Here is a 17,505-nt window from a genome sequence, read left to right on the forward strand (position 1 = left end):
ACATGGACTTAAAGATATTCATGAAATAGAATTAATTCATCGGGATTTGCATATTGGTAATATATTAAGGCTCAAAAATCTCACTTGTATAACTGATATGGGATTATGTAAACCTGCTGATTGTAATACATCGGAAAATGCAAAAAGCAAAATATATGGTATTTTACCTTATATTGCCCCTGAAATTTTACGTGGACAAAATTATACAAAAGCTGCAGATATTTATAGTTTTGGTATAGTAATGTATGAAGTAATTTCTGGATTACCTCCGTATTATGATGTAGGTCATGATATAAATTTAACAATGAAAATTTGTAAAGGACTTCGACCAAGATTTAATATTAAAGTGCCTCATTTGATTGTGCATTTAATTAAAAGATGCTTGGATGCAAATCAATCAAAACGACCAAATGCAGAAGAAATTAAAAAAACTTTAAGTAAATGGCTTAAAGAATCAAGTGATTTATTATATATTAGTAATCTTAGTAATTATACAAGTATTCAAAAACAAATTAAGGAAATAGATGAAAGTTCATCAAATAGCAGTATAACTTCGACAAATTTAGGAATATCTTATGTAACAAATTCAGAAGCTGTTTATGCCAGTAGATTGCTTGAATTTAGTAATCTTCCTGAGCCAAAAAATTCCGATGATTATTATGAAGTAAATGATAATATAATTAGCATGAAATTTTCAGGTATTCATTAATAAAAAAAATTTAATACTAATTGTAAAAAATACTGATAAGGTTTAATTTTTTGATAGAATCCTTACAAATTGATATTTCTCAGCTGAAAAATAGTAATTCTTTTGAGCTAAAAAATTCTGATGATAGTTATGAAAAGAATGATAATATTAATATGAAACCTTCAGGTATACTTTTTAAATAATTAATAAAATCAATTATAAATAATTAATAAATTTTTAATTCATTGAATAGAATCCTTACAAATTGATATTTTAGTACAGTCTCCTGAACCAGATAATTCTGATGATTCTTATGAAAAAAATGATAATATTATTAGTATGAATTCTTCAGCAGGTATTGATTAATAAAAAATATTTATACTGTTATTTAAAAAAAAAACACTAATTTCTTTCATTAAATAGAATCACTACAAATTGATATTTATCAATTGAACACTAGTAAAGATGGTAATTATTCTTTAGATATGTATAAAAAAAACTAGTCAATTGTATAATATACTTATTTTGTTTATTTTTTTAGACCAGGATAGAAAATCTAAAGGCAAAGAAAAAATTTAGACCAATTATAACCTTTTGCTATTTTAGTAATTAAATTTTTAAATTTTTATTTTTTTTTCGCTATTATAGTTTAAAATTTTAATTATTATTAATCTTCAGTGGAAAGGTAACAAATTTATACTTTATTATAGTTTAAAAACGGTCTTATTTTTGCTTTTCAATAATTAGTAAATTACAATTTTGATTAGTTTGATAAAGTTAAGAAGAAGAGGAATGATGGGAAGTTAAAAGTCGAAAAGGAGTAATGGGAAGATAAAGAGGAGTAATGGAAAGATGAAGAGGAGTGATGGGATATGAAAAGGAGTGATAAGAAGATGAAGAGGAGTGAGGAGTGATGGGAGATGAAAAGGAGTGATAATAAAATTTAAGATAAAAATGGAAGAATAGGAGTAGGAATAGAAATAATGATAGTTATAATTTTAAATTATACTAGCCTTATTGATTAACTTTTACGTATTTATTCATTTATTTTATATTTACTCTATTCATCAATTATATAAAAACTTTTTTAAAATCAAAATATAATTTAGTTTTGTTCTTAATGAAATTGTAATAAAATATCTATAATTATATTACTGGTAATATCTTATAATTTATCTATTTAGACCGAATTTACATAAAACTAGTAATCCATAAATTTAATAGTTCTTCAATAATACTAATTCTATATAAATACTGTATTAAACTCTTTCCGACGATCATCTTGTCCACAAATTTTTAGGAAAAAGATGAAACAAAAAACGGAAGAGGTTTTATATTAAAATGTTTTTCGGAGCCAGACAAACGTCACCAACTGAATATTCTCTCTTTTACGGACGTTTCGAGACGAGTTTCGAGCAAGGACAAGAAGTACGAAGTCCGACACTTACAGAAATAGTAAAAATGCGGTTAGCGATTAAAAATAAATAAATAAATAAATACTGTATTATCTCAATTTAATTCTGACAATTTTTTTTAAAAAATTTTATATTAGGAAAAGTTTACAAATTTTATTGAAATTGTTATTTAGTTAATTTTTTTTTTTTTTTGATCTACTAGCGAAAATTCCATATTCAATAAAACTTACCGAAACATAAGTCATTGACATATCATCAACTTTTTATTGTAAACGTTTTTTTAGCAATATTGAAAAGGAAATTCAAAAATATTTTTCATCCCGAATTATTAAAAATAAATAATACCTTGATTGCAATATTCACGCTACATTATAAATAAGCAGGAATCGAATTTCTATAATAAATTATTTTTGGTGTACTTCAGTTAATTAAACTTTCTGAAGAAGTAAAAAGTAAAGAAATCATAATTTTAAAAAAAATAACTAGATTTATTTATTTATTTTTTTTGATAAAACATTATTATTCAATATGGAATTAAAAAAATAATAATGATTCTCAAATAATTATTATGTAATGATCAATTTAAAGACTTACCTTAAAAATTCAAGAAATTTTTTCCCATTAATGTAATATTCGGTTACGATTAAAAATACTTAAAAATATAATTGATTAATAATAATTGTCACTTCACTTTAAACAAATAAAATTGAATTGAATATATTTTGTTACTTCTTAATGATATTCTAAATAAATAAATAAACTGAAAATATTAGTCAAATTTACAATCATATTCTTTTATTTCTTTGATAATTTAAATAGCTTGGCTTAATAGAAAAAGTGAAACGAAAGGAAGTTCAAAGATAATATTTTTTTTTAAGAAATACGAATTATATGATTGACATATAATAATTTAAATGTATATTCACTATTTCATTGCCTCCATGCATCATAATAATCGACATCTAATTTCTAATAAAAGATAATACAAATTTCGACAACAGGAAAATGTAATTACTGTTTTTGCATTTGTGTGAAAAAAACAATTCAACGTCACAACTTAGTATTTCTTAGGGCTATTAATAACTGTCGTTGTTCTGTTTGGCAAAAAATAAAAATATAATATCAGTTTGTTATCTAATCAAAATTTAGACACTCTTTCAATATTACAATTGTATCACCTTATAATTCTTTTTTTACATCATCTAAAATCACATTGTTTCTTTCTATTTTTTCTAAACTTGATTCTCGCTGTTGATACCGTTGTTGCTACCATGGTCCATTAGACCATGTAGGTCCTGCAAAATTTCAAAATTACTAAATCCTCCTGGATATTAAACTGATTTATGGGAAGCTCTTTAAATACAAAGATTTAAAAATGAAAGTGGAAAAAACGAATCTTGTCGCTAGATAAAGAAATTTATTTGATCGACATTTGCAACAATTCAATATTATCATGAACTGTATAATAACAAATGGTCCAGAAGAATCAAAGTCTAGTAAGTAATATTATATAAACATTATTTTAAACATAATCAAAAAAAAAAGAATTAAGTCAGATACATTAGGACCCCGAACAATATATAAATAGGTCATAGGAAATTGGCAAAATTTTACTATTAGCTCTACGCATTTTTTCAGGGCCGGAATTATGATAATGTCAGTCAGTTACTAAATAAAGTAATATATTTCTTACCAACGTTATCAAAATTTATCTAAAAAAGGAAAGATTTTCATGATTATTTTAGCCTATTCTACGCGTTATTTCTTGTTACCTATTTCAGTATTGCTCGGGGTCCTGATACATTACATCGATCTTGACGTTACTTTCAACAAACCTAAATTTCATCATACAGAAAAAAATTTATAATGATTACCAGAATTTTAATAAGATTTTAACATTAACAAAATCAAATAATTTTATTTATTTTCTTTTTATTTTATATCTTAGAAGTGATGATAATTTAAAGCAATCACTCTAATAGAACTATTTTAGTCATTTAAATAAAATCTTCTGTAATTAAAAAAAAAAGGTATTGATAAAGCATTAAACACAAGAAATTGAGCATGGATAAAAATCCATTGATTGGTTCAATTTCAAACATTGATCAGCCAATAAATTGTAAATTGTCGATCTCACGTGATATAAGAAATTACGTGGACGAAAAAAAAGAAAACTTTATTTTTCATAAATTTACAACATTTACAATAAACAAAAAATTATTACAGTTTAACCACCAGTAAAAATAACTGTGTATATTCTCACAATATATAAATCATCCAAATTAAATCATAGAATAATGAGAAATTATGAAAAATATAGATAATTAATTATCGTTTTCTTAAAAATTAATAGCTAATTTTTCTGTGATTCAATTTGAACAATCTTCGATTTTCTGAAAGAGAAAATGACGCTCTTTCCAATAACTAAAAATTATCATGATTCAATACGTCCATCTATAGTTATGGATATTTAAAGATACATAACCTTATTATTACATAAATAACAAAAATATTCAGTTTGATTTATAAAACCTATTAATAATTAATTAACTAATTAATAATTAATGACTTATAAATTCTATGTAGTTATTTAAACAATGAAAATTTATATTTTAAGGGGTTAACTTTCCTGTTTTAAGGTAATAAACTTACCATACAAAAATATTTCCACTATCTTGTTAAAAAGTCTCTTATAAAACCTCTTCATTTATTTTTCATAATTAGCTGTATCAACTGGATGAGACAACTGAATCTGTCGCTCGAGACATTAAAACTTCAGAAGGTTTAGCTACGTGAAATTAGTGAGGTATGCTGTCGTATATATGACATAACAAATTTAAATGGAGGATAAAATGATTAGCAAATTGTAACGTTTGAGATTAGTCTATGATAATGAGATGCTTAAAACTGATGCGTACGTAAGAAGCTAAAAGGTTTAGGAATTTATATGTTAAGGATTATAATTTAAAAATGATCTGCAAAATGGTAAGATTAACGATTTGGCGATTTGACGATTTGTCCTAAATGTCCATAAAATCTTAAGGATCTTAAGGGGTATTTAATTACGTCATTATTGCTTCTATTATTTGCATCAACTTCTAGAGAAACATATTCAGGTTTCACAACGTCATTTATCAGGATCTATAAAAGATAATCCGAAATCGAATCTCATTTGTCGTAAGAAATTGTAATTTTAAAATATTTTTTTTTTTTTTTTTTTTTTTTTTTTTTTTTTGTAATAATAGTAATCTATTTATATACGAATATTCTTTCGTATTCAAACAGAAACTTTTACGAACCAATTTGTTAAAAGATATGTATAAAGCTCAAAAAAAAAAATTTCATTTAATATCAAAATTGTTAAATTTAAATTCAATATTTGCAGAACAACAACAATATAGCAATGGAACGTAAATTTGTCATTTATTGTATGTAAATTGGTCATTTGCTTGTCATTTTTTTAAATAAAACTGGGATAATAATATAATGTAAATCAGATACTTATTTGAATATTAACTGATCGAAACTAGTACAAATTGTTTAATTTTCGTACAACTTTATACATACAAAAAATGTGCCAAATGAGCTAAATTTGAGAATGAATATTATATGGATTTTTTTGTTGATTATATATTGGATAAATTTCGGATGGAAATTTTTCATAGAGGCAATTTATATTTTTAAATATTTTAAACAATATAAATGTAAATTTTTGTAATAATACTTTTGATAAATTAGCAGAATATTCTTATTTCATATAACACATTTTGAAAAGATTCCAATATGTTGTTGTAATGATTATGGTAGGGATCATTTATTCATTTTATTTAAATAACGTCAACCTTTATAACGAATAAAAAATTTGATTTTTATCAAGAAGAGATTTATATATATACTCTGTAAATAATTATGTGACTTATGTACTTTTAATATATTCTTTCTACGGTACGACATTTATTAATAATATTGTAATAATTTATAGTAATATTTTTTTTCAAAATTTATTGATGACGTCTTATATAAGTGAAAATTACACTAACCCAGTGGCATCGACAAAATTTAAACTACCCCAGTGGCACCGACAAAAATTTAGCGATCACGTGATTTTTCTCTGTCACATGACATTTTATCATCACATCGTAAATTTGTAATACGTTAATTACTGATTGTCACTAATTACTAATAAATGATAACGCAACCGTAACACTTAGAAAAAAAGGGGGGGGGGGGTTTTTTATAACAACTTAGAAAAAAAAGGAAGTTTTTTTTATAACGACTTACAAAAAAAAATAAACTTCCTTTTTTTTTCTCTGACAATTATAAAAGAACAAGGTAATATAATAAATGAATTTTTTAAATTTGTTTTTCGCATTTTTTTAAGAAAAACTTAACGTATTTATTTTATAGGAACAGCATACATTAATTATGAGAAGAAAAAAAACATTCTAAACGAAAGTATGTACAATACATACATTACTCATAAAACATAGTATTATTATTATGTTCTTTCCAAGTTTTTGGATTGGTAATTCTATTATTATATCTATTAATATCATTAACTATCTTTCTAACACCTTCTATATTTTTATTAATAGACTTTGCCCATCGAATGTTTGATAATGCATGTTGTTCCCGAATGATTTGCAGTGCCCTTTCTAACGTATTTTCAATCTCAACAAAAATCTCTGTTGATTCTTCTTCTTGAAAATTATCTATAATTAAATTTAATTTAGTTAGTTAATTGTATCTATTTATCATTTTTTATTTAATAAATCTTATACCTAAAGAATTAGATACTCTTGTAGTTCCAGTCGTGATATAATCTATATTATTTTGATTTAAAGGGAAATCATGAGCCTTCATTCCAAGCAAAGGATAAACTCCTTGCCGTTGTACTTCCTTAAAAAATTTGGGTGAAATATTTTCTTTTACAATATTAATCAAATGTTTACAAATAAAAAATCTATTTGTTAAAAAATATGGACAGCTACATATCCATTTTTCTGAATCAGTTAAATAATTAGATGTTTGTGAAGGTTTTCTTTTGGATAATTCTTTCCAATTATGTTTGAAATCCTTTCTCCAAGAAGGTTCTTGTCTACCCATAAGATATTTATTTAACGTTGCTTCATTATGTGGAATAAGGCGGGTAATTGTGATATAAGTTACTAGATCAAGGCGAGGGCGGAAGAATTTTGGTAAATAATCTCTCTTGATAACCTTCCAGTGGGATTCTGTGAGCATTGTAGTTTTAAAAACGCAGATCTTTTCAGGTGAAGCAGAACGAGCCCAAAGAATCCACATATCATCTTGATACCAGTTAGTCCATAGATAAGCCCATAAATGAATTAAATTATGTTTATAACATAATAAATACATTTCCTTAACTGCACTTTCTTGAATGGTTTGAAATGATAAAAATTCATTTTGGGAAAAAGGGATGAGAGGATGTTGATGATAATGTTTAACAAACAAATCCAATACTTCAGAACGCAAATTTTTAGGACAAAAGGCAACATTATTTAAAGAATTAGTAGTTGTTGATGATACAAATGAAAGAATCCATTGTCTATCTATGAAATCATATTGTTGATTAGAATTAAGTAAAGAATGATGACTAAAATTTTTGAGTTCATTATCTGATAATTTTTTTTTAAGAGCTCTTTTAGCATGCCATAGACAAATTTGAATTTTTGCATCTGGCCAAGTAGATTGAGCTGCATTAATTTGTGAAAAGTCTTTATCAGTAAGAAAATATTCAATATTTTTTAATCCAATTTTTTTCAATTCTTGAAAAAAATTAGTTAAAATAGATGTTCTAATTCCATTGTTTTTTTTTGCATTATCTAGAAAAAGATATGCCGCTGAAAATCCAGCTCCATCTATTTGTCCAATGATGGCATATAATTCATATTTGAGTGCATTTGTTTTATCTATAAAATTAGTAAACATATCAAATATATTAAATAAATATGAATGCCAAATACAGATGCTAGATATAAAATATTTCAAACTATACTTACAAGTAGCATCAACTAATATTTCATTATTATTGATTAATTTCTGAAATGGTGGTGTAATAAAACCTATGTATTTGACGTCCCCATTCAAATCCATGAATATTATGTTATAATCATTTTCATTTAATAATAAATGAGTTGAAATTAATTGGTTTTGATTTCTTTCATACTTTTTTTTCATTAATTTAGTCCACCAATAATGTATTTGCTTTTGAGTAATATTTGGATTTCTTAATTCTAGTTGTCCAAATATTTCTGCTGGTGAAAGATGTATTTGGGAATTAATAAATTTTGTTATCTATTCGTCAATTAGATACCTTTCTGGCCTCTTATGAAGTATACTATGCGTGGCGTTGATCGTTGCCTGTTGATCATTAGTATTGATTATGATTTTGATTGCGCTATCACAATCAAACCTTTCTATTGGTATTTTATCTCTATTTTTCTCCTCATTTACATTTTTTCTAGGTCTTTTTGCTAAAGATCTGTCTTGAGAACATTTATACCAATAAGTATAAATTTTGTCATCTTTCTTTGAATGATACTCTTTGCTATAACTATATAGATATAAAAAATAAGTTAATTACAAATAATAAATAATTAACTGTTAACATAAAAGCCATTTAAAAGAAACTAGTACTCACATATAATAATATCCATCCACCTCGCCAATAAAATTCTTTACGTTGTCTGCCATTTCTTTTGGTGTTTTATTTGATAGAAAAGAAATATCAATAATACAAGAAAATTCTATTCCAGATTCACAATTTTCTAAATATTCCTCTTTCCCAATATCATTAATCATCTCAGATAAGCGTTGATCTAATTCTTTATAACTAAGAATCAAAAAATTTTCGTCTGGAATCAAAATATTTTTGTCTGTTTTTTTTCTTTTACTATTATATTCATTATTTTGTTTTCTACAAGTAATACATCGTTTATAGAAGTTACCTTTTTGATTATTAATAAAAAGGGACTGATCAAAAGATTTATAACACTTTACACAAGTAATCAATGTCATTTTATTTTATTTTATTGGAAAAAAGTGAAGAAAGAGAAAAAAAAAGAAATTGTTACGCGTATTACATATTTATTATTATGATCCAATAATTAGTGAAATCATTTGTCACAGTAGTCACGTATTACAAATTTACGATGTGATGATAAAATGTGATGTGACAGAGAAAAAATCACGTGATCGCTAAATTTTTGTCGGTGCCACTGGGGTAGTTCAAAATTTACTGCATACTGCGGTGCCAAAGTTGAGCATCGACTGATTGATTGGTAACAGGTAATACAGGTAATACTAAATGACGCTGTACGCTTGTACGACTATCATCGGAGAAAAAAAAGTATAAAATAGGTATACACAATAAAACTTTAATAATTTTTACTTTTTCACTTTTTCCTTAACTTTATTGTTATCATTATTCAATAATCAATACATTTGATAACGCTCAATAATATCAAAATGCAAGATACCGAGTATACAAATGAACAAGAATTTAATGATATTTCTTTAAGTACTAATAATTCAGAATTACAAGGAGATTTATCTCAACTTATTCAAAATTTTGATAAAATGAATATTAAAGAAATTGATCCTATAGTGATATTAAATAAACAAGAAAATTTTGCAATTGAAGATTTTAACATTATAGTTGATCTAATACATGATTTTATTTTTAAATTTATAAATAAAGGACTTGAAATATATTCAGTGAAACAACTAGTTATTGAATATTTTAATAATTATAATTTAAATTCACAAAAATTTTATAATTGGTTATTAGATAATCAAAATAGTTTAAATTCTATTTTTATTCTTGGATATTTTGATTATTATGGAATTGAAATAAATAAAAATTATGAGAACGCATTTAATTTGTTTATTAATGCGTCAGAAAAAAATCATATTTTAGCACAATATTTTGTTGGTGAATGTTATTTTTATGGAAAAGGAACTATTAAAAATGGTAAGTTAGCTATTGAATATTATGAAAAAACAGTTGATAAAAATTTTACACCTGGACAAGTAAGCGTTGGTTATTGTTATGGAGAAGGAATAGGTGTTGAAAAGGATTTAAAAAAGGCTTTATATTGGTATGAAATAGCTGCAAATAATGGTAGCCTAATGGCAATATTTAATCTTGGTAATTGTTATATAAATGAAAGTTGTATTGAAAAAGATTATAATAAAGCTTTTAAATTGTTTAAGCAATCAGCTGAAGGAGGATATTCAGAAGGAATAATGATGCTAGGATATTGTTATTATAATGGTATTGGAACTAAAATTAATGAGCAAAAAGCATTTGGATTATATCAAAATGCTGCAAATTTGGGAAATATTATAGCACAACATAATCTTGCTTTAATGTATGAAACGGGAGATGGAATTACAAAAGATATAGGTAAAGCAATTTATTGGTATGAAAAATCTGCCAAACAAGGATATAAAAGTGCACAAAAAAGATTAAAGAAACTTCAAAAAAATCAATAATTTATAATAATTTTCCCTTAATTATTAAATTGTAAAACTTTAAATCATTTATTTACAGAATTACAGTATTTTTTTTTACAAGGTTATAAATTTAAAAATATAAATAAATAGATTGTTATAATTTTAGCTATTTTATATATATAATCATTTTTATATATAGTAAATTTCTTTTATATTTTTTTGTAATATCATAATATCTTTCTTTTTAAATTAAAATTTCTTTCAAATATTAAAAATTTTAAAATGCAAAAATTTAATGCTTACATTCTTTCTATATGTGGAAGTTGTAAATTAGCAAATCTTCAAAAATTCTATCATTACTAGATGATATTTCAAGTTCTTGTGAATTTACTAATTTAGTAAGAAATGAATCTGAATTTTGGTTCTGTCCAGCATAAATTTCTAATTTGACTAAAGTATCAGGAAGTTTTGACAATATTAAAGTTAACCTATGCAATATTGTACCAAAATATTTTAAATTTTTTTGAACAGGAATAAATTTTCTGAAATTAAATATGAGAAATGATCTATGTATAATAATACAATATTGTGACATATTTTTATAGTTGAATAAAAATTTCAGATGTAAATTTCGAATCACATTGTAATTCTGAGATTTTTAAATCAATCTTTAGCTTTAGGATGAAGAATAAAAATTGGCGCATTATGACCATATTCAAATAAAAATAACTCCTTTAAAGCAGAGACCTGATTCTCATAAGCATTTTACAAATTTTTTGCATCACTATTTGTTTATGTGTACTACTGTAAAAAATATGTAATAGAATAATTCTTTGTTTACTAATTAGGCTTGAAATCCTTTTTAAATATGTCTGATTGATAAAACTATACAAAATGATGCATAATTAAATATTGGAAATTTTGTAGTTGGGTTAAAATTTTGATTCCATTTTATATAAAATTTCTTTTGATTCACTTGGAAGACAAGAAGCTAAAGTACTAATATTTGAAATATAATTACAACTGAAGCCTCACACCAAGTTGATTAACTAATAAATATGAATATAAAGTGAATCGACCATCAGTCATCTAAATATTCAAAAATATCATTCAAGCAATCTGTCAGAAGTTGAGACATTTGTTTTATATGATAAACGACTATAATTTTTAAAATAAGATGAAAAGTCGCTTTTTATGATTGAAATAAACTCCTGATCAACAAAGGATCTAACCTTGTCTCAAGTCTCTTGATTAATACCTAGCCATGGCGCAGCGCATAAAATTCATGTGCACATTTTTTTTAGGGAGCATAATTTTAGTTGTGTGAAGTTTTATTAATGTGCACAAATGAATTGTTCAGATTTTATACACTGCTATAGTAAAAAAAGTGGCTATCATGTGATTTTTGGCCTGCATTGCGCCGTTATGATGAAATTTTATGTGATGAATAACTTGTGACGAATAAGTTTTCTCCTACTTGAAAAAAAAATAGTGAAACGCGGAGGGTGAGGCGCCGTGATGAATAAATGGCTGTCATGTAACAGCCATATTTTTCGCTATAGCTAGGTTTTCTAATTACTTGATCATTACCATACTCTAAGAAATTTAGAAACCCTTGATTTATCATAGGAAGTACATAGCCAGAGAATATCCAAAAAATTGTTCAGTTTGTTATTAAAACATACAATAAAAGTACAACGTAAAAAAACTAATAATTCAAAAACGTTCTTTTTTTCTTTAATGAACATACATAAAAAAGAAATGCTATCAAAAACTATAATTGCTCCTTTTTATAAAATTTTTTTTTTGAAACCAACTTTATTATAGAAAGAATATATTATCTTTTTATTTTATTTATTTATTTATTTATTTTTGCATTATTATTAATTACTATAAATACTCGCATTGTAAATACAGTACATTAAATAATTACTGTATTGAGAAAAAGAGATTTCCAAATAACAATCCAGCCATAATTACATTGACTAATTTGACTATGAAATCGTTTAAGATTTCTGGAGAAATTCATTTAATTATATGAAAAGGATATCAAATACTAACCTAATCCGCAATAACATTTCTATCTAAAAAATAATTAAAATTGAAAAAAAATTATTTATTCAATTTTTATTACATTATATCGTTCTGTAATTATTTACAAAAATTTTGTGAGCAGTATATTATACTTGCATATTTTATCATTTCTTTTTCGAATTATATGAAGAATTTATTAGCAGATGGTCTTTATAAAACTGCAATTTTAAGAAGATTAAAAGCCGAACTTTTTAAATTAAAAGTGAAAATGTTGATTAGATAACATCTGATAATAAAAATTCAGGCAATGTTATTTAAACTTTTTAAGGAATCACCAAAACTCTATAATAGTATAAACTAGTTGCACTGCCATATTGTGCCCGTGTTAATACTCTAAGATTGAAAACTTAGTTGGAACTTGGAAGGGTATAGTATATTTGAGAATCCTAATTAAAAAATAGGTTAGTAGTTATGCATACTATATTGCCTTCAACGAAATAGCACTTAAAACATATTACTAATTAAATTAAGTATAAATAAAGTGCAATGATATTACACGAAGATTTCATTTATCTGGCCTTTAATATTGTCAAACACAAATCTGAAATTTATCTGATAACGTGTTTTACCTAATTTGAAATACCGAAATAGTGTAGAAGTTGTAATTTAATTGTAAGTAAATTAAAAAGAAAGGTAAAAATCAATATTTAATTTACGTGGAGAATAATGAAAGTAGGATTATTAACTAAAGGAAAGAGAGAAATTCAGATAATACTTTATTAATTGCAAACTGTATGAGACATACCGACAGAAATACGAAAATTTAATAAAGAGATTGTTAATTAAGAAATTTAATATGAAAATTGATGTAATTGATTATTTGATAAATAAGAATGGAGAAAAAATTACCGAAATTAATTATGGAAACTAATAGAGACGAAGGAATAGTCTTAGTATGCAATGATAAACAAGCGTGTAGCTACTACAATTAATATAGATGAAATTAATATTGATAGAGCAATATTGACCTGTAAAATATTAGATTTATATCATCCACTTTTTCTCGTCAGCATCTACAATTTTGACAATTAATTGGAAGTCACGAACTATACTAAGTAAACGGAAACTACTGAAATCCGTCGTTTATTATGATTCTCTGTAAAAATAATAAATATAAATCACATATTACAAATGAATAACAAGTAATACAAAAATTGTTTTGATGAGCAAGGCAATTTTATTTAGTACATAGCAATAGAATGTCCATCGCTATGCTTTAGAAAATAAAAAAAAATTATCTAAAAAATAAAATTTAAAATAGAATATAGTACTACCTTCATGTTTTAAATAAAATTAGAAATTCTGGATTATTAATTTTTAGGCCATATTTTTTCTGATGCATTGATCTCATCAAATTGTAATACTGTACAATGAATGACATACTCTATCATAGAAGAAAAGACACTTAAATAAAAAGAATTTTTTGTTTAAACGTTTATTTAATTATATTTTTATTGCAAAAATAGTGACGTGGCAAAATGATGTAAAATAGAAACTAAAAAATGAAAATATTAAAGTACTCAATCAAGAATCGAAGATATTATTCAATGTGTGGGACAAATAGTACATATATATATATATATATATAATACAGTAGACATAACTAATAAAGTTATTCTATCTAGCTACTAACTCGTCTATGACGGAAGCAGGCAAACTACACCTACTTACTAAGTCTACTGCTAAAATATACTAAATACATAAGAAAAAATAAAGCTAATTAATTTCCATCCGATAGAAATGTTTTGACGTTAGGCAATATTGCCATTTGACTACGTATTTTAACCCTCACTCGCGTCCAGAAAAAACAAACCTTACTTTTCCCATTTACCAATGGATCCCTTTCAATTCGAAAAATATATTTGTTATTCAATTGTCATTGTTACCCGCTTATAAAGTGCTCGATTTGTCCAATACGAATGTCAATATTTCCTCACATGATTTGCTGCGATTCTGCCAATCGAGTGAAAAATTGTCCTCTGTTGATGTTTTGTGTAACCACAAATCACCTCATTTCCCGTAAATCTAATTGGTACCTCAAAAATTCTTCATTACCATTTTGATTTACGATCACGTGATAATCTGATGCTGACTGCCACAAGGGAGATTTGTTTAAGCCACAACCGCATAATCCTTATTTTATTTGCTAATCTTATTGGAGCAAAATGCTGAAAAAAATGCTTCTCATAATCTTGATGTGAAAAATAAACAAGTTTATTTTTTTTTCTTATCATAGAAAAAATCTGTATGGTGGAATACGTGATAATAATAAAGCACTGATCTGCATTGGAAATTCCAACAATGGGATCGTTTAAATTTGGACAGTATTACAGCATTAAGAAATTATGCCAAATAAGGAAATAGTTTTCACTAACTGAATAAATTCTAATTCCCCAGAATACTTACTAAAAATGAGGACATGTTGCAACCGAAATTTTTTTTTTTATTGTAATTTCTACTTTTGCTTAAAATATTCCTTTTTATAGTAAATAATAAAAAAATTTTTTGTCTAAAAAATTTGTCTATAAAAAATAAAATTTTTTTTTTCAGTAAAACAAATTTCTTAATAACCAATGGAAACTGTATTTAACAAATTAAATATCTCGGATAAATATACTGATACAATAGGTACCAAAAATTGCTCATATTGCAATATACCTTTTACTGATGAAGAATTGTGGTGTAAGGAATGTATTAATTCTTTAGAAAAATTAGCAGAAAATGGTGATAAAGAAGCAATGTTTAATTTAGCCAACTGTTATAAGAATGAAAAAGGTATGGAAAAGAATTTAGAAAAAGCCTTTAATTGTTATCAAAAGGCAGCAGAAAAAAATCATGTTGATGCAATGTTTGGTTTAGTTGCATGTTATAGAAAAGGAGTAGGAACAGAAAAAAATTTTGAAAAAGCATTTCATTGGTGTCAAAAAGCAGCAGAAAGAGATCATATTGATGCAATTTATCGTTTAGCTGCATTTTATAGAAATGGAATAGGAACAGAAAAGAATTTAGAAAAAGCATTTCATTGGTGTCAAAAAGCAGCAGAAAAAAATCATATTGATGCAATGTTTGGTTTAGCAATATGCTATGAAAATGGAGAAGGAATAGGAAAGAATTTAGAAAAAGCCTTTAATTGTTATCAAAAAGCAGCAATAAAGGATCATATTGATGCAATGTTTAGTTTAGCTAACCACTATTATATTGGAGTAGGAACAGAAAAGAATTTTGAAAAAGCATTTAATTGGTGTCAAAAAGCAGAAAAAGATCATATTGATGCCATTTATTGTTTAGCTGCATTTTATAGAAATGGAATAGGAACAGAAAAGAATTTAGAAAAAGCCTTTCATTGGTTTCAAAAAGCAGCAGAAAAAAATCATATTAATGCAATATTTGGCTTAGCAATATGCTATGAAAATGGAGAAGGAATAGGAAAGAATTTAGAAAAAGCCTTTAATTGTTATCAAAAAGCAGCAATAAAGGATCATATTGATGCAATGTTTAGTTTAGCTAACCACTATTATATTGGAGTAGGAACAGAAAAGAATTTTGAAAAAGCATTTAATTGGTGTCAAAAAGCAGCAGAAAAAGATCATATTGATGCCATTTATTGTTTAGCTGCATTTTATAGAAATGGAATAGGAACAGAAAAGAATTTAGAAAAAGCCTTTCATTGGTTTCAAAAAGCAGCAGAAAAAAATCATATTAATGCAATATTTGGCTTAGCAATATGCTATGAAAATGGAGAAGGAACAGGAAAGAATTTAGAAAAAGCCTTTGATTGTTATCAAAAAGCAGCAGAAAATGATCATATTGATGCAATGATTGGTTTAGCTGTATGTTATGGGAATGGAGAAGGAACAGAAAAAAATTTAGAAAAAGCATATCATTGGTATCAAAAAGCAGCAGAAAAAGATTATATTGATGCAATGTATGGTTTAGCTACATTTTATAGAAATGGAGTAGGAACAGAAAAGAATTTTGAAAAAGCCTTTCATTGGTTTCAAAAAGCAGCAGAAAAAGATCATATTGATGCAATATTTAGTTTAGCTAATCACTATTATAATGGAGAAGGAACAGAAAAGAATTTAGAAAAAGCATTTCATTGGTATCAAAAAGCAGCAAAAAAAGACCATATTGTTGCAATGTATAGCTTAGCTGCATTTTATAGAAATGGAGTAGGAACAGAAAAGAATTTAGAAAAAGCCTTTTATTGGTTTCAGAAAGCAGCAGAAAAAAATCATATTAATGCAATGTTTGGCTTAGCAATGTGCTATGAAAATGGAGAAGGAACAGAAAAAAATTTAGAAAAAACCTTTCAGTGGTGTCAAAAAGCAGCAGAAAAAGATCATATTAATGCAATGTTTAGTTTAGCTAATCACTATTATAATGGAGTAGGAATAGAAAAGAATTTAGAAAAAGCCTTTTATTGGTTTCAAAAAGCAGCAGAAAATGATCATATTGATGCAATGATTGGTTTAGCTGCATGTTATGGGAATGGAGAAGAAACAGAAAAGAATTTTGAAAAAGCGTTTCATTGGTGTCAAAAAGCAGCAGAGAAAGACCATATTATCGCAATGTATTGTTTAGCTATATTTTATAGAAATGGAGTAGGAACAGAAAAGAATTTAGAAAAAGCATTTCATTGGTTTCAAAAAGCAGCAGAAAAAGATCATATTGATGCAATATATAGTTTAGCTACATTTTATAGAAATGGAGTAGGAACAGAAAAGAATTTAGAAAAAGCATTTCATTGGTTTCAAAAAGCAGCAGAAAAAGATCATATTGATGCAATATATAGTTTAGCTACATTTTATAGAAATGGAGTAGGAA

General features: G+C 25.4%; 3 protein-coding genes across 3 annotated transcripts; 2 read left to right on the plus strand and 1 right to left on the minus strand.

Annotated features, from left to right (window-relative positions):
* Positions 1-275: 275 nt before the first annotated feature.
* Positions 276-1,495, plus strand: OCT59_012526 (uncharacterized protein; the record flags this gene model as incomplete). The annotated part of the gene is made up of 8 exons (XM_066134540.1): positions 276-280; positions 379-698; positions 767-874; positions 942-1,043; positions 1,112-1,156; positions 1,230-1,250; positions 1,367-1,373; positions 1,456-1,495. 8 exons carry the CDS (start codon positions 276-278, stop codon positions 1,493-1,495), a joined length of 648 nt encoding a protein of 215 aa, XP_065989796.1.
* Positions 1,496-6,576: 5,081 nt separating this feature from the next.
* Positions 6,577-6,966, minus strand: OCT59_012527 (uncharacterized protein; the record flags this gene model as incomplete). Its single annotated transcript, XM_066134541.1, has 2 exons — positions 6,577-6,815; positions 6,885-6,966. 2 exons carry the CDS (start codon positions 6,964-6,966, stop codon positions 6,577-6,579), a joined length of 321 nt encoding a protein of 106 aa, XP_065989797.1.
* A 2,628-nt stretch (positions 6,967-9,594) lies between these two features.
* On the plus strand, positions 9,595-10,623 carry OCT59_012528 (uncharacterized protein; the record flags this gene model as incomplete). Its single annotated transcript, XM_066134542.1, has 1 exon — positions 9,595-10,623. One exon carries the CDS (start codon positions 9,595-9,597, stop codon positions 10,621-10,623), a length of 1,029 nt encoding a protein of 342 aa, XP_065989798.1.
* Positions 10,624-17,505: the final 6,882 nt, after the last annotated feature.

The sequence above is a fragment of the Rhizophagus irregularis genome, chromosome 2, assembly GCF_026210795.1.
Source record: "Rhizophagus irregularis chromosome 2, complete sequence".
In the NCBI taxonomy this organism is placed as follows: domain Eukaryota; kingdom Fungi; phylum Glomeromycota; class Glomeromycetes; order Glomerales; family Glomeraceae; genus Rhizophagus; species Rhizophagus irregularis.